This window comes from Condylura cristata, unplaced genomic scaffold (assembly GCF_000260355.1).
Source record: "Condylura cristata isolate star-nosed mole 26May11 unplaced genomic scaffold, ConCri1.0 scaffold00035, whole genome shotgun sequence".
In the NCBI taxonomy this organism is placed as follows: Eukaryota; Metazoa; Chordata; class Mammalia; order Eulipotyphla; family Talpidae; genus Condylura; species Condylura cristata.
The window spans coordinates 10,879,954-10,899,850 of record NW_004567136.1 but is presented as its reverse complement, the minus strand read 5'-3'; the positions used below and the strand labels follow the sequence as shown (position 1 = coordinate 10,899,850).

The window sequence follows — 19,897 nt, the reverse complement described above, 5'->3', positions numbered from 1 at the left end:
ACAGTTGACCTTTATATTTTCTCTGCCCACCATCTTTTGTGTGGGAGTGTGATTTTTGCAAACTAAGTGAGAAATAATTTAAGGAAGATATCTAAATTTTCATTTATGTGCTTCTAGAAGGCAGAGCGATTTTTTTGGATGAGATCCCATGCGGGATTTTTGTTCCTTTTGAGAAATTCCCCATAATCCTTCCATTCTGTTATTCATCACAGATGCTTTAATCGGAAATCATGTTTAAGGGCGGGTCTGAGCCACTTCTTTTTATTCATAGTAGATATGAGTTACCCAAGCTAGAGCTTCAATATGACTTTTTGAGCTTTGTATCTCCTTTGAGAGCTTAGCACTTCTATATACCAGGCACTTGGTGTTTCACCCATGAACAAGTAGAACCCTTTGTCCTATACTCTCCCTCCCCAGAATGTATAATATTCTTATAAATAACAGGAAAAGTGCAAGAATGTTCTGATTTAAGGGATTACTTTCCAGTGACCATATATGCAAAGTGGCTAGCCACACAATTTTTCTTTTCTTTGACTTTCTTCAAGCGATTATTATTATTATTATTATTTTTTTCTGGAGCATTCATCCCATCCCACCAATCTCCTCTTTTATGATCTGGGATTATTAAAAGGGCAACTCTCAAAAGTTACCCATTGACATTTGGATCCCAAGTTTATTATCATTAATGTTTTTGCTAAAAAAGTAAAATTCTATTTGTAGGGTTTATGTTAAAACCCCTAACCTGCTAGATAAAACCAAGGCTTCCAGATTTGGGTCTTGGCAATGCCCAGCAGTATGAAGACCCCATCACTGCTTCCTTTGATGTCTTAACTTGCTCAAATCAGAGCTGTGATGTCATCCCCTATGGTAATGGCATTTCAGGTTGTGGCATTTCTCGTTTGTGTCTTTCAATGTGAGCCTCCCTTAACCCTAAGAAACTGCATTGTACCTTCAAATTTTAGTCTGAGACATCTTAGCAAGGGTCTGAAACTAAGCTAAGTGATTGGTCTGAAACCACCCAGCTGACATATCATCCAGCCAGAGCAGATGCCCACATGCCCCCCACCCCCCACTCCATGACCTTGCCCTTGACACCCCAGGGCCCCTTAAAGATGACCAAGGCGTATGTGCTCTCTTACTGGCACTTGACGGCACCCACTTGGCAGTATGGTGCCTATGCTGAGCTTGGAAGCTGTGACTCCTTGACAATATGCTGTGCTTTTGAAACTTGCAACCCGCATGTGCTTAGTGTTTTTATTCCAATGAAGTTTTTCAACCACAGGCATGGTGGGCTAGTTCTGCCCTTATGGGTGCACTTGAGCTACTGTGCAGGTTTATAATCTTCTCAGTGACTGAGAATGCAGTGTTTTGATCGGCTGTGATATTATCCCTGCCTTGCTGCTCATTGTACAGACTCCAGATGCGCACACTGTGTATAATTAACAATAGGAGATATATCTTTTCTCAATATGTCTTTTGTTTCCCTTCATCATTTTTGCCTAGTCTGTTTTCTTTTGCCAAAAAGCCCATGCTACAATTAGATATCTTTAGAATAACAGTGAAAGTATTTCAGTCTCAAGAAATGTGTGTGTATGGAGGGGGTGGCTGGTGGGGTGGTTGGAGGGTGGGGGGGAGTAGCGGGGGAGTACATTTTAGAGAGCAATATGAGGTGGGGGTGAAGTAGCATGAAGCTGTCCTGGGCTAGAGGGAACAGAGGCAGGCAGGAGTGGGGCTTTGACAGAAGGGGCTCACTTGAAAGGACCCCTCCAGCCCCGGCACCGGCCGCCTGAACAGTGACGGGCCCCATTGGCTGCGCGGCTGTGCCTCTGACCCTGGGAAGTCACCACTGCAGGTTGGCATCACATCGGGTAGAAGGCCGCGCAGGAAACCCGGTCCTGAGATGAAAGCAGAGCAATATTCAATGAAAGCAGAAGCACATCAAACCGCTCATGTGTTGCGGACTGTGGAGCAGTTCAGTGCGACCTTGACTTCAGAGGAGGGGCCTACGGCTGCAACTGGGTGAGGGTTCCCGCCTCTGCTGGGACCGAGAGGCCTTCAGCTGGAATCCTTGTTAAACCTGCACTCTGGGGCCAAGCTTCAGAAGCCACCTCCTCTTTCTGCTTCTAAAACTCAGCAAGAAGAAGGGTTGACATATGGTGACAAGACCGCAGCCTAGGGGCTCTGGACACAGGCAGGCGCAGCAGGCAGCAGGCCCGAGACCAGCGGTTTGCCAAGAAAAGCAGGGCAGGACTATGTCCGCGCCCCACGAGCCTGAGGCGCAGCCCCGGGAGGATGCTCTCCCGCACGTTGACATCTTCGGCTTGGACCCCTGTATGCTATCGCTGCCCAGTCCCCCCAAACCAGCCACACACAGGCCAAGGCCAGCCCACGCGCCAGTGTGGCGGTCCATAAATTAAGTCAGCGACGGGAGTACGATAATTTTTCCAATAATAACTTTTCACAGTTGCCTGCAGCATCTAAGCCCAATCAACATGTCGAGTTCTGTTCTGCAGGGAGAGGAGAGGAGCCTGTGAAAATGAGGTGGTGTGGAGGAGAGAGAAGTCTGCAGCTTCCTTTTAGCAACAAAAAAGCCACCTCCTGCCTCCCCCTCACGTTTGTCCAGAGCCCCCAAGCTCGGGCTTGTTCGAGCTGGTGCCGGCCGGTTCCCATCTGGGACGTTGGTGTTCTCACAGAGGCGGCTGTTAATCAGCCTTGCCCAAGAGCCCTGTGGTCTGCAGCGTGTGAGCCTGTTTCAGCCACCCTGCTGCTGGGGCTGTAATGGATTTTCACAGCTGAAGAAGGCAGGCTCCTCGTGGACAGTCCCTGCGTCCCTGCTGCAAGAAAAGGCCTCTGTGAAGAAGACAATGTGTGTGCCTGGAGGGCCCGTCATTGTTTTCACACTAATTTCTATTTGTGAATGATCTCCCTTCCCCAGGCAGGCAAGCGGTTAAAGATAGATGATAAATAGATAGATTATAGATAGATAGAAGATAGGTAGGTAGGTAGGTAGATGATAGACAGACAGACAGGCAGATAGATAAGTAGATAGATAGATATGGTTGATAGATGACTGATTGATAACTTCTTGGTAGAAAACTGATGGGCAGATGATGATTGAGAGCCAGAGACAGACAGATGGATAAAGATATCTACTGGTGATTCTGTTTTTCAGGCATAAATAAGTTTACTAAGAAACTCCGAAACCCCTATGCCATCGACAATAATGAGCTACTAGACTTCCTCGCCAGGGTTCCCTCTGATGTTCAAAAGGTACGTAATGAGCCCTCACCACCAACGGGTGCCTGGCCAGCCCCGGAGGCAAGGAGCAGGAGGCTGAGCTGCGGGGTAACTGAGATAAGGAATCAGAAAATCCTTCAGGAGGCTTGGCTTGCAGGGAGGTGGCAAGAACACCTTTGTCCAAAGCATGAGATGACTGGGAAAAATTATCCTGAAAAAAACAAACAAACAAAAAAACTTCAGAATGATCAGGAACTCATACTGAGCGCCTGGCCACCATGGCGCCTGTCCCTTTTCTGATTGCGTGCCGCCCCCCAAAGAGGATAAGATCGGCTCAGTGAGTGGGGAGCTTGAGACCCAAAGCTGGGGGATGGCTTCTTATTTTTCTCCTCTTCTGGATGGCAGGCATTTTCGGGGAAGGAAGGGACAAGAGGATTATTCTTTTTGTTCCTGTTTGCCTCAATTACCTCCCACCCTCCCCTTCTCCCCTCTCCTGCTGAAGACCTAGGGATGCCGAGGGCCAAGCCCCCACTTACTCTAATACACAGCGAGGCAGAGACGGCGTGAAATAATCTGAGATCAATCAGAGTATTATTCACAGGTAATGGTCACTCCGTCCAGCAGCGACCCGTTTCTGTGGATACACAGAGATTAACGGAGGCGACAATGCCAGGAAGCCCCACCCAGCAGCCCTTCCCCGCCCCTGCGGATTTAGAGAGTTCAGGCTCTCTAAATCCCACGGAATGAGGCAGGCGACAATTTCTCTAACAGAGACCTGGGCTCTTAGACTTGGTAGCTGCGGCACGTGGCCTGAAATAGCCCCGCGACGATCAAAGAGACGGGGCCTTCTTAGCTGAGAGACTCCCAAATCGGTATTGATTTTTATCACTGGGCCGCTGCTGTAAACAACAGGCCCCCAGCAACTGTGGGGGTTACAGAAATGAGGGTCTGAAAGCCCCCCCCCCACGTGTCTTTCCCCTTCATTCCCAGTTCTAGAGATTAGAGTCTGTGATGCTGTTTTCCTTTTGTCTTCATTTTATGCCAAGGTTAGCTATGAAAATGCATTCTCTAGATATGCACTGGTTTGTCACATCTGCATTACATGATTACGGAATAATGACCTGATCCCTGTTTGCTCTGCACTGAAGATGGACAGTTGGGCCATCCTCGCTGCCAAGGGGCCTTCCTGAAACACTAGGTGATAGGGGTGCTTCTCTTCAGGAGTCTGTGTCTTCAACTTATGGGATGGGCGTCAGGTCCTTGGGGACGTTGGTATAAATACTGAAAATAGCGAGCACCCGTGGTCTGCCGTGCCCTGCTGGAATGGCGTCCCACCATCAACTTAGCAGAACCCACAGGCCAAGCAGTGCAGCGGCAGCCCCTGTCCCTTGGCTGGCAGTGTGAGTTCTTGCCTGCCTTCTTCCCCAAGGACTCCACCTGCACAGTCCAGGCACTGGCCCTCTGAGCGTTCCAGGAAGGTAGACAGTGCTATTCGGAGCCTCTGTATCGGCAAGAGAGCCTTCTGGTCACACAACAGACAGTTTGCCACCGGGGACTCAGCTCACGTTTACTGCAGATGTTTTAACCATTACACGGCACATGAAATCCACTCTTAAGAGGAATCTATCGAAGTCAGGGGCTCGGTATCCATTTCAACATTTTTCTCCCTCTCTAGCAAAATAAATAGGTGTAATTCGCAGAGATATTTTTCCCCAAGATTTTAGATATTTCTAAGTGAATAATTCTTGGTAAGTAGCTGTATCATATATTAAGATAAACATTCCCAAGAGGCAGTTATTAAACTTTCCTAGGGTGGAAAAGGGGCTCACGCAAAACTAAAATCATCTGCTGATGCCGAGAGCAGGTAGAGCCCATGCATCTCATTAGGAAAATCTGCTTTTAATATTTTGGTTTCAAGAAATGATGCATGACTTTTCAAATCCTTCCTGCAATTAATCCCTCCATGTTCCTGTGTTTAGAAAATGATTCATTACCTTTGAACCTTCCTTCCTTTGCCTGGGTTTGTCCTTGGGGAGCCATTAACACACTCGGTGGTGAGCTAGGGTTACCTCGCCGCCCGCCTCACGTCTTGTTGTTTTCACAGGTGCAGTACTCGGAGCTGAAGGTCTGTGGCAGCCACAGCCCCCTGCGGAAGAAGCGCAGCGGGCTCTAGCTCCCACGCCCGCGGGCACTGCCCGAGGCTGTGTGGAGGACACGCAGGCCTGGCCTGGTGGTGTTTCTGAAAGGCGGACTCCCTCCTCACCGGCAGGTGCACACACACCTGCAGACCGCGGGCCCGCTTCTTGGAGGCGTCGTGGCCAGACGGCAAGAGGAAACAATCCGGATAGAAAGTCCAGTGCCCTTCTCGACGGGAGATGAGGCGAGGCTGCCTGGGTCTGGACACACCCTGAGCGCAGCCGGGAGACACTTGGGTTTGAGAGCGACTTTGAACTTGTTTTCACACCTCCGAAAGGGTCTCATTAAGATTCAGTTATCTCCACTCCCTACTCTTTTTAGATTATTGTTCATGTGACTACTTTTTTCCTTTGTCTTAACAAGTCTTAGGTAACCATTGCCTGCCTAAATAATGCAGATTATAAATGGATTTTGAAATAGTTACCAGGGTTAGCCAAATTCCTTAGGAATCTTTCAGCTTTAATTATCCAAGACCTGTAGGTAGAATTCGAGTGAAGTCCACGGTGCTGGACCCCAGCCTGCATCATGCTCCATTGCTGGCAATGGATGTCCAGATGGGTCCCAAGAAGTGACCCCTCCAAGAAGTATGGGTTTCCTGGAAGTATTTGGCTGTCTTAAAATGCCATTTCTTCTGACTTTTTATTTTGCTTATTTCCAAAATAAAAGGTCAGTATGAAAGCTTCAGGAAGCAGGAGCAGGGGGGTGAATGGATCAATTTCCAGAGTACTTAGACGGATAAAGACTAAGCAGTGAGGTTACTCCTACCTGTGGTGGGTCCCCCACTGTCTCGGGCTGTTCTTGCCTGAACTTTTGAGCAGAGAGTAAACATACTTTAGCAGTCCAAATTGATCTCTGTTCCCCTAGGTGCAACAAACAAACAAAAAAACCCTACTCGTTATTAAAATATATCTCAGAACCTCACTTGTAAAGTGTACCAACTCTAAGTCTTACTTTAATTCTCTGATTTCTTGTGTACCCCACCATTTCACAGTACCCTGCCTAGATAAACCAACATTGTGTGTATATAAAATGCATGCAAATATCTTTTTGTTCAAATGATATTTAAGTAGTAAAAATCACATTTCGTTGACACATACTTTGTGCAAAATATGTATGTGTGTACACACACATATATGCATGATATATCTGCGTACATACATATATCTATACAGATATGTCTATAACTATATATCTCTCTATATAGATAGATGTAGATATCGACATCTCCATCGATCTATATATGTACTGAATGGTAAAGTCTGAGATTAAAAAACGGATTTAATGGTGAGTTTTACTATGTTCTTCCCCCCTGTGTTGTAATTTAATAATCTTCAAAGAAAATGTTTATGAAAAATGCCAAAGATTCTAAACCTTATCATCCGTGTCTGTTTTTCTTCATATTATATCTTCCTGGGTTGCTTTCTGGCAAAGCCAGATTTCTGCATGATTTGATTTACTTCAAGTTAATGAAGCTGGCTGGAAAAGAGCCTTGCAGAAATTATAAAAGCTCCCAGTAAATGTCTTACTTGTACATACAATAGATACACAAGAACCTCTTTTGTTAAAGCAGTTACTCAATCATCTGTGTAAACAATGCCTCATTGTCTTGGGTGGACTATCATCTAGTTTATCATAGTCTGTCATTTTGTACCGACCTAAGTCAGGCATTTTTAAACAGACATGTGAGATCCGATCAGTCACTTGAATGAAAACTCTCAGTAGCAAAAGAACCCTTTATTTATTTAAAAGTGGAACCAATACTTTATTGTTGTTCTTTTGCTATAGAATTTCAAAATGAAGTAATTTACCCTAGAAAAAGGCTTCATTAGTTAGTCTTATTTCCTCTGTAGCCCAAATGGAATTCTCACTGTTAAGTTGAGGACACAAACAGCAGCTGGAGTTTAAGATCAGCGCCGAATCAACCTTTAATAAAGGGTGTATGGGAAACACTGCTAATTAAGTAGACATTGGACATTGACAATGCATGTTTTAAGTGAGAGGTTAAGGTTTGCTCAAGTAAGCAGAAACTTGTATAGAAGTTTCCAGAAAGCGTTATGTAAAATGTATGGCATATGGATTCACAGGGTGATAATTAAAGCGAATTTGGTAGGATGTTAAATTCTTGCCAAGCTCTCCTCGCTCTCTCCTCTCCTCGCTCTTTCGAAGCTTCACACAGCCATGTCTCGCCCTGCCGCTGGTTTGTGGACTCTTAGCTGCGCCTCAGTACCTCAGAAACTCACCATCCTCTCGCACTGCCTGACTCCAGTATTCCTCCTCCCTAGTCTCCTTCTAACTCCCTTATTCCCTTGTGGGTATGAGCTGGAAGGCCCTAGGACTCCCCCCTTTTCTTTGTTCTTTATCCTTCCTCCTCCCCCCCTCCCCCATATAAAAACTAGCAGACTCAGTATTCGCATGCCATCTTCTCCTTCTCTGGACAAGCCGCCAGCCAAGTTGAGTTCCCTCTAACTTCTCACAAATCACATACGGTGCCAATTAAATGGTGCCGGGTTAATTCTCTTTGGGAGGACTTTTCTCCCTTAGAGTAACCTCTCCAGTCTGTCTAAACAAAGTCTATGCTCCTTTAAAACTTTCAAGATTCTTCTGCCACAGGTAGGTTTTTATTGTTCCTTGAATGGGGGAAATGTCATCTCCTTCCCCCACATTTAATGTTTCTGTGGTATCTACCAAATTCTCCCATTGCTACCTCCTCGATACCATCACTAAGACCTCGAAACCATCACCCTCCCCAAGACAGCCCCTTTGAGGTGGCACCTAAAATATAGTCATCAATGCCGTTTCTTTCTCTGCCTTCTGTGCCTTTCTGGACTGGCCTAGGGCGCTTCGAGAAGCCTGCACTATTCATGTGGTCTATTATTTGTATTAAATACAAAACTAACATTCTGGTATTTATGTTAATTACAAACCTCTGAATTAAATGCTGTTTTATATTTGGAGAAATTCTTACAAGCCAAAGGGAAATATATTTACTTGTGGGTGGTAAAATAAAATTTCCACTTTATTTTTACATCATTTTTTATTTTACACACATATTGAAAACTGATAGTAGACCTGAACAAAAACCACCTGTGCTTGGCTGGAATGAGATATTAAGCAGATTGTTTGCAAGCAGCGACATGACATTCTGAGATCTGAAAGAACACTCTGCCCGTACTTACTAGGGAGGCTAACAGTACTGAGTATCAGAGAAGAGGTGATCGCTATGCTCCTGGTCAGTTGATGATAGCTTAGATTTTCAAACAGTGGCACTGGAAAAAGAAAGAAAGAAAGAAAGAAATGATATTGGGATATGGTTAGGAGATAAAGCAAGCATGATTTAACAGTTGTTTGACTGTGGGTGGTGAGAAAGGATGGCTGTCTCCAGAGAGATGGGGTTACCTTTGTTGAGGGACAGAATTGTAGCAGCAGTTATAGGAGGAACTGCGTGAGCCTGCTTTTAGATGCTGTTGAATGAAGCATTAAAAAGTCTCTGAGAAGGAATCCCAAAGAGGTAACAATATGTGGATATACACTAACACTTGAGAGATATCCGTTTAAGGATAAACACTCTTGCAATATGGTTGACACTGCATGATTCAAGACTTTGACTTCAGTATAAAAAGTCATAGGTGAGATAAACAGACTAGGAATGTAAACAGAAATAGAATTAAATAGGAGAAAAGCATGAGGCACGTGCTGTTATGGAATTTGCCATCAGAGTGTGTTTCAGGTCGGTGTACAAAGTGCTACTGTGATTCCATGAGTGGAAAGCAGAACAATGAGCTTGACATCATGACATGGAAGTTGGGGTCCTCGGTCATTTCAGTGGAGTGGCAGGAGAGGAAGCCAGATCTGGGTTTGGAAGTAAGTGACTGTAGGAGAAATGGAGACTGAATGGAATTACCTTTTGAAAAGTTCTGTGGGGAGGAGAAAGAAGAATCAGTGTAGGTGGTGATGTTTGGAAGGGAAAATATGTAGCACAAACCAGTGTATTAAATCTTAGCTAAAACAATTTTTTTATAGATCCATTTAACCAAAATCATTATTTAAAAATTATGCTCTTTCAGAACCTACCTCTTGTTCACATAGTATTAATCTAACTTTTATCACAACTGAATGGTTGAAAAGCGACACAGAGTAGCCTCTGAAAATATTATGTGTAGTCAATTGATCATTGGATGGAAGTTGACCGGTGATTCTAATAATGGCATAAAGCATAATACCCCTCTTTAGATAGGTCTTTCTGGATAAAGCCTGCCGTTTCGTTCTTATCTGGCATTTTAATGTAATGATTTACATGAGGAAAATGGATAAGCACATAAGAATAGTTAACATCTTATAGCACTTACCAAATAGCAGTTACTTTCTAAGTGCTTTAAATGTAAGAGCTGATTTAATAATAATAAAGAGATGAAATTCCTCTAAATATTTCAGGAAAGAAAAAAAAGTGCTGATCTTGTACAAATTCTCCCAGAAATAGCAAAGAAGTTCAGCATTTTTTCTACATATTTTGTAAAGTTCTTATAATCCTCACTCTAAACCCAACAGGGTAATATAAGTGAAAATTACCTTCCAACTCTCTTATAAGAAGTGATATAAAATTATGAATGTATATAAGCCTCTACAAAAAACATCGAGAGAGAGGAAGAGAAAGAGAAGATAAATAGATAAAAGGATTCATGGAGGCTGGCATCCTGGAAATACTAATCTCACATGAGTAACCCATTCCCTCTCCCCACATTAATGTTTATAGATTGAAAGGTGATTGAATCTTTTTTTTTTTTTTTTAAGTGTCTGAGGAAGTCTATGTGTTTTATCTACAAGGGGAAGAAAGAGATACATGGGTGGATGGGTGAGTGGCTGGCTGGCTGGCTGGCTGGCTGGGAAAGTTAATTGAGATGGACCTATAATATAATGCTGAGGAGGAAAACTTCACTTAAGTTCAGTATTTGAATGAAGTCAGCTAAAGATTAGCAAGAGAATAGATTTTAATTATGCACCTATATAAACGAGTTTACAAGGAAATGTGACTCAAAGGCCCTTAATAGATCAGTAGATGGAGGAGAAAGGCATTTATGAAGAGACTAATCACTTCTTAGAAGGGGAGAAGAGTTAAGTATCACGTGGGAAGACAAACGACTTTTAGGAAAGTCTTGTAGTGAGGCCCTTAAAAGAACAGATGAGGCAGAGACTCCGTCTGTCTTCAGGTATGGCACCTTCTCATTATCTCTGGAGATGAGTCAGCCTTCCCAGACTGTTGTGGGGGAGGATATTGAAAGAATTGTGTTCTCTTTGGAGGTTATGCTTTAGTCAGATAAAAAGAAAAAAAAGTTCAGGAAAACATCCTTCATCTGTTGATTATCAAATGCCTTCAGCTCAAAGTACTTTCATGCCTCATGGCATATTCTGGAAACCTTCAATCTGTATCATGTGTACACAGTCGCATAGATACATAAGTTTTTGTGCAATTTTGCTTTTCTTTAAAAGTTGATCCATATTCCAATTAAGAACCCAAGAGCCTCTGTTTCTGGGGAGACATTCAGAGTTTCCCTCCTGCTGCATTTAAACCCCACCATGGAGAATGTGTTCCTGGGCCCCCCAACTTTTCAGCCTGCTAGGATTCATCATTGTATTCATCACCTATTTCATCATGTATTTAATCCAACTTTTGCCTGGGAAGTATTTTATTAGACTTGTCTCTATAACTGAGATTTCAGACTCCCTTCTTTTAATCATTAACTCATCCGTACTAGCTGCTCCATGTATTTTCATTATCATATCAAAACAGCGAGTTGGGAAAGTGAAAACACAGGACACCATTTGTTTCACTGCATAATAAACCTCTGGTGAAACTGCTGTACCGTTGTAGGTTAAATGGAAGGGATCAGGGTGTTCCCACCCATCCGCCATTAGCACCTGTGATTGACACCTGGATCTCATACGCAGGCCTGATGGCAGCACCTGATGCATGGTGTGGGCGTGCCTAAGTGAGCACACATGAGCGTGTAAGGGCAGAGCCAGAGGGTGACGTGAGGCAGAGGGCCGTGGGGCCAGGGCAGTGGGGAGCTTCAGAGGACGCCTGAGAGAAGAAAGAGCATATAGGGGTCACAGGGACCCCCGTTGCTGGCTCCCTGCTGGCTGGTCTCCCCTAGTCTGTGGGGTTGGCGCCAGGGCCTCCGAGGCTCTCTTTCAAGCTGCCTGAACCCACAGAGGACTGACCTTGTCTGGGACGGCTGCAGAGAAACTGTGTGTCTACAAGGAAGGTGATGGTCTGCGGAGAGGTAAATGCCATGTTTTGCTTCTGCTTATCTTTTTTTAACACCCTGAATCTTCACACGACGGAGATGTAGTCCAGCAAAGGAAATGGGTGAAAGGGGTGTTGTGCACACAGTGGAAAGAAATAGCAGATCTGATGTAGCATGCAGGAGATGGGGTCTCTGACTTTGAGAAAAGTTTGGACAGTAGTGGCCAGTGACAGGTTCTCAGCTCAGGCTGGGTGCTCTGGGCAGAACTGGGGTCACAGGGAAGAGATAAAGTCTCATGTGGTCTCAAACTCCTAAGATTTACCCTCAACAATGCTCATTTCACTCTCTCCTGTGACTTCTGCCCCTGGGAATTTAGAAGCGCTATCTGGGGTGCAACTCTGGTTAGGAAAAGCTCTTGATCATATAAGAATATTTCTTCTCTTTCATATTGTCTATATTATACATAACTATATAGTTACATGTATATTTAGCTATATATCTGTCTGTCTATCAAGAGTGAGAAAGGCAACAGTTAAATATGGAGTTGTAGTTCATTTTAAAAAATACCTAAAGTGTTTGTGCTGAATATGCCTCTCTCTTTCAGATCATTAATAAAGTTGTTAAAATCCCAAACAGGACAGTCTCTAACCTTGGTTCCTTTGACTGCTAACCAGACACTTGTCTTTAACTAGATGCAGGAACATTTATCATAACTGCCACTTTAAAAAATGTGTTTTTCAGCAACTTGTGTGTATTTCTTCAGCAGATTAAATTTAGGATTGGGGGTTATGCGATGCCCCTGAATGTTCTCTTATTTAAAATAGCAAACAGATCACATGATCCAGGACTGATTACCAACCTCTCTTGCTGTCTTCAAGTTTAAGCTTTATCATTACAGCAGTCTATTTATAATGTCCAGGTCCAGTTAAAATCATACCAGTAGCTACTGATGGACATTTATTTCCCAGGCAATCAGGGTTTTAGTCAATTACAAAGATACTTTGCATAATTAACATGGTCTGCCTGGGCTTGAGGTTTCGATCTGTGCTCCAATTCTTTATTTTACATGATCCATGTCAAAAGAGTGCGGGGTGGAGGCAAATACCCTGGGGTCTGAGCAATTTAAGAACTATTGACTTTTGAATGATGACGTTTCCTGACAGTCCTCTCCCTTGCTTCTAATAAATGGTACTTGGTCGAGCTGTCCATTTTTATGGAGTGCCCATATTGGCTGTTCCTGTGAATGATTTCCAAATGAATAGCACTCATTCATTTCAATAATTAATGCCCCTTTCTCATCTAACCCTTAGTTTTTAGCCTAGATTTTGATTATTCATGGTCCTCTGAGAACAGGCTCGAATGAAATTCACATGTGGCCCTAAAACTTCCTACGTAGTTCTAACCTTTAGTAATTTCAAATTTTTCTTCCAATGTCCTGATCAGTCAGGGTTGGTGTTATAGTGGTGAGCACAGCTGCCTTCCACTGTCCTAATCATCTATAAATTTGCTGTTTTATTCCATCGGTTTCTCTCCTCTCTCTCTCTCTCACAAGTGTCCATTTGTGTTAGGTGGGAGAGGGCTACCTGAGTTTCAGCAGAATCCATGCTATTGGACTCAGGCTGAGGTTGACCGAATCCTTGATAGGAAGCAGCTTTGTCTCCAGAGATGCAAAGCAAGTTCACCTGCCCCCACTCCAACAAGAAGGAGCCCTTCCAGTACATACTTTAGAGAAAGTACATACTTTAGAGAAAGCTCTCGCCATTAGCAAACACTGCAGGTTAACAAGCTCTAGGCTAACAGTTTGGGATTCATCTTGAAGAGCGCCCAGGCACAGGGGGGTTGGCCTCCATTGGATTATATCAAAACAAAACCAGTTTTCTTGGCAATGGCCTTCTGCCACCCTTGATGCTGCTGGTTGGTGTGAGGAGGGCCAGAAAGACAGGTTCAAGGCCACGATTTGGGGCAAAGGTACTGATAGACTGAACATCTTTGAATAATCCACTCTTCTTAGGATCCATTCTTTATTCATAGAATAGAAAGAAGAGCACCCGCATGATGAGGGCTTTGAAAAAGAATATATATATCCATCACCGTGTAGGCATAGACTGCTTTTGTTGAATTAGGATTCACATATAGAAAAAGACACATTGCAAAAGTGTATGTAGCTTGCCGAATTTTCACTGATTGAATATTATCATGAAACCAGCCCCCAGATCAAGAAACTGAACATTATCCATTCCCAGGATCTCCTGTTCTGCCCTCTTCCAGTTACTAAGCCTCAACAATACCTGCAGCATTTCTCAAACTTGACATTATTGACATTTGGGGCCAGATCATTGTCCTTTTTCAGTCTAACTAATCTGATGCCAGTAGAATCTCCTCCAACACGGCCAAGCCATGACAGTGAAAAAAAAACACCCCGTCCTTCACCACACAATTTTTGTTGTCCAACGAAATGCCGTACAATCAGATGTTGGCTCATAAGATTGTACCCCTACAACCTATGCAATATTATAAGTCAACTTGATAAAGGAAAACCCAAAATATCTCCCAACAGTGCCAAAGCCTCCTTGGATAGATATTGGGGGGAGGCATTATGCCCCCAGTTGAATTGCTGAGTGATAGGTCATGCCCATATGTTCAAACTTTATTATCAATAGCTATACGTGTATTGGGGAAAGGTGTATTACAATCATATGACCAAACAACTGGAAATAAAACAGGGATATGAGCCACTAAGATAAAATGTGGGGGAGCAGCACAAGAACTTCAGCTCTTGGGGTCCGTAGTTTCACCTGCAGCTTCAGCTCTTCTTTCCTTGGGATTAGCTCTTATGGATAGGCTGTTCTGCTTCTTTAGACAATCTCCAGCAGCAGATACCAGAATCTGGAAAAATCTTTGTCTATTTAATAAGCATGGGATTCAGAGTCTCAGATTGGCTTATTTCATCTGCTGTATTTTTACTGCACCAGAGGTACATTATCAGAGCAACATGTGAGGTTTGGGGGTTGGTCTCTATGGAGCAAGACTTTCTCTGTCCTGCTTATCATCACCCTTGTAAACAAGCGCCCCTTCCATTTTAACACACCAACTTCCTGAGCAGTCATGAGCACGTTCATATCAACACATAAAACAACAACCAGTTTTCCAACACAGTTGTGTCTATTTGCCCCACCTGAGACTCCTGGCAGCCCCACAGCCTCTGACATTGTCAGTTTCATTGCCACCGCTTTGGTGCAGTAGGGTGTCTGTAGCCATGATCTGCATATCCCTGATGTCTAAAACAGTTAGACTAACTTTCCTATTCTCCTTGTCATTTATATTTCGATAGACTTCCTTTTTTTTTTCCCCTTGTCATTTATCCTATTCAACTGCTTTTTTTTTTCCAAATTGAATTATTCTGTATATTTTTTAATTGCTTTGTCTAATGAGGCTCTATTCTTGAGATTTGTGAAGTTACAGTGCCCTGACAGCTTTAGGTCCTCCAGACCTTCCCAGGGGTTCCCCTAGAAGTTGGTGTGGGCTGAAGTCTTTGTCAGCTGCTGCCTCACACTCCACTTTCCCTCTGCTGATATCATATCTGTGTGGAAACTTACTAACAGTCTGCCCTAGCCTGTTTGTATATTTTAAAGGATTTATTTATTTATGCATACAAAACTAGGATACAGGCCAGAGGTGCAAGGGGTGAGAGGATTCACCAGAGGCAGAGTGGGGAGCAGAATAGGGGGACTGAGGAAGTCCACTGCTGAGGGGAGCAGCGGGCAGGTCAGGAGAGGTCTGCTGTGCCATGTGGGTCAGCTCTCTAGTCAGGGGTCAGACTCATGCTGCATGGCTGCTATAGCTTCAAAGAGCTGTGCTTTCACCCGTTGTGCCACCAGGAAGGGCCCTAACCTGTTTATATTTGGAGGTCATATCACCTCGTTTGGGTGAGTCCAGTTACATGAGGTTTTGGTTATGCTTCTCTTTATGAAATAATTTGAGAAGATAGATGACAGACAGACATAGAAACTGTAGATAGATAAAATGTGGCTTTCATCATTTTCTCTGAATTTCTCTTATAATTGATATGAGTCTCATCGTGCAGAAGTGGAAATAAGCCCTGAGAGCATTTTGTCAAAGTCAGATAATGCATTAGGTAGCAGAGGACTCAAGTCTGCTTGGTGAACTCCAACAAAGTTAATGTTATTTTACTCTTATCATTCTCTAGCTTACTTATATTTACTTTTAAATTTCAATTGTATGAAATTCCCCATCTGCTACATTTCATAATGCATGTAAGAATGTCGTTGTCTTGTATAAGTGTATTATTTATAAATAAATAAAACCAGTTACTGTGAGCTGTTCAAAATACTGCTGCTCAGCCTTCACAGCTTCAAAAAAAAAAGTAGTAACTTAATCACCATGCATTAAATTATGTAAAAGCAGGAAATTTGAGTACTTGGTAAAATGAAAGAACATAAGAATCTTAGAAAGCAAAGAATAATCTTTATCTTCTTTGTAATAGCCAGTTCTACAAGAGGAGACAATGAAAATACATGAGAAATTAGAAACAACTGCTTTCGTATTGTAGTTTCTGAAGCTGTAGATAGCCAGATCTCATATGCAACAGAAAACACAAATTACTGAAGTTTCATGTAACATTAGCTGAATTGGAGAAACAACTATTTAGAGAGAGAAACATTTGATGGGAGTTGGCTAAACGCTCCACACCTGGCCTTTGTCCCCTTCCGTCACCGACAGTTACACTGGCACCAGGCCAAAATGAGGGTGCCCAGGGGTCGGAACTGGAAGGGGGAAACCACTTTGGCCCTTCTGAGAGGGGGTGCCTCCTGTGTCCTGAAGCAAAGTCGCCCAACTCCAATGTGACCAAAGGTTGTTTTTTTTTTTTTAAAGTTTTTTTATTTGTGCATACAGAACTGGGGTGCAGGCCAGAGGCTCAGGGGCGGCGAGAGGCTTCACCAGACACAGTGGGGGCCAGAACAGGCAGATCCACGAAGTACACTGCTGAGGGGAGCAGCGGGTGGGTCAGGAGAGGTCTGCCGCGCCATGCGGTCACCTCCGGGGCAGGCGGGAATCAAACTCATGCGGAAGTGGCTTTAGATTCTCAGTGCTGTGCTTTAACCCGCTGCGCCACCAAGAAGGGCCAATGACCAAAGGTTTTTAATCGAGAAGAGCCTTGGAGGGAATAATGAGAAGGGGAAGAATGGTGGGGGGAGTGAGTTTAAAATATAGACTCCTGATCAAACTCTGAAATCAACCATGCCCCTTGTGGGCAAGATTCAACCAAACAGGAGTCCCCAAAGAGGAGCGAGCAAGGCCCAAGAGCAAGGGGGCCTTCTGGCAGGAAACAGAAGCGAAAGGTCGTACCAGGTCCAGGGGGCTGAGAGAGGAGGAGAGAACCCAAGTTCAAAATGTACTCCCAAACCGAATGCCCCATGAGACAGACGGTGGCCTGTCAAGAGAGAGGGACTGTTCTACCTGTCGCAGGGCTGAGCTGTTGAAGAATACCTGGCACACATGTTCAAAGTTTCAAGCCTCGCCTGGCTGCTCAGCTCTGGTGCCAGTTCCCAGGAGCCTCCCTGCCCTGCCATGTAGGACTTAGGTTCAGGGCATGCTGGGAGTTAGAGTGCTCAGTGCCTGAGAGGCTGGCAGCCTGGAGACAGGATGGGATTCCAGGGCATGAGTCACTGCTGGGTTATTCCCATGTGCCAGTGTTTTAGCTGTGTCTTGCATGAAGGCTTGCTTGAAGTTTTTAAGTCATGAAAAACTTAAAGTCAAGTTAATAAGCAGAAATTCAGTAAAGTTATATTTTGATACGCTGTCTTTTACTTAGGTAAAAAGTGACCAGGTACATTCGAGAGAGTTATTGCATTCATTTCTATGGTTGCTGTAATGTATTTAGTAGCTTAAAATAAAGCTAATTTATGTTACATTTCTAGAAGTGAGCTTCTGTTGGCTAAAGGCAAGGGGTCAGCAGAGCCTCTGGTGGCTCTTGGGGAGAGCTGTTTCCTTGCCTTTCCCACAACCAGAGACCACCCTCACCCTGGTCCCCTTGCACCATCTTAAAAACAGTGATGATAAATAGAATCCTTGTTCAGCTTGCTTTCTGGTTCTTTTCCAGCTCCCTCTTGCACTGTTAAGTACTCAAGATTACAACAACTCTCCCTTTCTTCAGGTCAACTGATTAGTGACCTTAACTTCACCTGCACCTTACATCTCATTGCCATATGCACTACCATTTTGACAGGGTCTGGGGACTGGGATGCAGACTTCTGTGGTGCCCATCATTCTGTCCACCAAACCCACTAAAATCTAATCTTATTGACCATCTTGACAAGAATGCCTTTTTTTTTCCTTAACTAGATTCTGTCACCCAAATTTACTTTCAAAATCAAATGTCTTACACTTGTATGTGTTATACCCACACTTTCCAAGATGCATGTAGATGTAAACACATCCCTCATTTATTCAGAGCATCACTGAAAACAACATTGTGTGAAAAAAATCGTATTTATAATGCAAAAACATCCTTATTATATGCCCAAGTGCAGCATGGGAAGATATAAGACCATAAAACTATGAGTCAGAAAATCCATGTTCTCGACCTGAATCTGCCCTTTTATAAACTTGATGTAAAACATTATTAGTAGTAGTACTTGAATGAGCTGTGTTGAGAGTCAGGGGTATTTATTTATCTCAAAGGTATTCCCCATCATTAAAATTCCATTAAGGAGCCTCATGACCAACTAATGGTTGGCTCCAGAGGTGAAGGATGGAAGGAGGATAATTCTAGTGTAAATTTAACAAAGAAGCAAATGCTTTTACTTCATCGGGCTGGTAGAGCTGGCTCATCTCTGTTAACTGAATAAAAGCCAGACTCCAAAACTCCAATTCATTTTTTTTTAATTGAAGTAATATTGGTACGTTACATTCTATATAGGGTTCAGGTATACAGCTTTATAAGTCACAATGTGCACGCACCTCATTATGTTCACCACCAAAAGTCTAGTTTTTCTCCTACCCCATAAAATCGACCCCTTTTACCCAAACTACCCAGCCCTTCCTTCTCTGCTGGTAACCACTGTTTTGCGTTTTTAGACTGAAAGTTTGTTTTTGCAAAAACTTTCATTCTTGATGTCATCCCTAATGCTAATTGTTGACAAACTGAGTACTATATAATGGTATACAGAATATTACTTCAATACAAATTAAAAACAAATAGTTGCTATGCCACCTTCTTCAGCTTCTCCGTCAAAGCTATAGAATGAATGACTTAGGAATTGAACCCTAACCTAACCTAACTATGTAGTGATAAAAGAATTTGCATTTTAAAATATGTGGCATTGAATCAGTCCATTGTTTTCTGAAGCAATACTCCCTCACTGATCAAAGAAAGTAGACATTGAAATTGGTTACTAGGTATATCTTGGGGTTCTGTTTCCCAAAGTCTCACTTTCAATCACCATATTATACTTGATTCCTATCACTGTTGAACATCACAAGTTGGCAATCATAATTACATAATTCTTTTTGATCAACTAGTTAAAAAAAGAGACTTGAAACTAAAAATGCAGTTCCGTTAAATTGATGGGTTTGGGGAATTTTCTCTCTGGACTTTGGCCATGATTGGATTAAAGTAATTGATCATCTTAATAGTCTACTTAAATTTTAACAATTAAGTTTCACCACTTTTAACTCACGCTAAGTAGTGATTATGTCAGAACTAGAAACCATAAAGCTGGCGACTGTATAATGATAGAAATACAAACTCAGTTGTAAGTTGCAGGTATAGACATGGATCTTTCCTCAAACCTAAAAACATGTCTTGGTATGGCCTTTCTTTCTGAGTTCATTTCCTATGACTATCATGCATGAGCTGCATAGAAGCTAGTCTGGGAAGAGATATTAGTTGTGCACACTTGGGAGTGCACATATGCTTTTCAGCAAATAGACAACAGGTCAGGCTAATGAGAAGTGTTCGCCTGAGGAATTCATCACATTTTAATAGGTCTGTCATGTTGACATGAAGGACTATGTTAGTCATCATTGCCACAAAGGTGAGTCTCTGCAATGGATGGCTTTCTGCATTTTAATACTTGATGAATGAAAGTCCCACCATTGACATCCTTTCCTGCCACCTACTATCCTCCAGAACATAAATTTAGCTGGGTTCAGTTTTGTGGAGACTATTTTTTTAAATAGCTCAAAAAAAAAAAAAAAAA

At 43.1% G+C, this 19,897-nt stretch overlaps 1 protein-coding gene across 2 annotated transcripts in view; it reads left to right on the top strand.

Moving 5' to 3' along the window:
* MCTP2 (multiple C2 domains, transmembrane 2) overlaps nucleotides 1-9,391 on the top strand; it is a 144,778-nt gene extending 135,387 nt beyond the window's left edge. For both annotated transcript variants that reach the window (XM_012732763.1, XM_012732765.1), the window contains 2 exons: nucleotides 3,173-3,270; nucleotides 5,342-9,391. In XM_012732763.1, the coding sequence (XP_012588217.1) occupies nucleotides 3,173-3,270; nucleotides 5,342-5,410 (167 nt within the window). In that variant the 3' untranslated portion in view covers nucleotides 5,411-9,391. The remainder of the gene's footprint in view (nucleotides 1-3,172; nucleotides 3,271-5,341) is intronic.
* The last annotated feature ends 10,506 nt before the right edge of the window (nucleotides 9,392-19,897 follow it).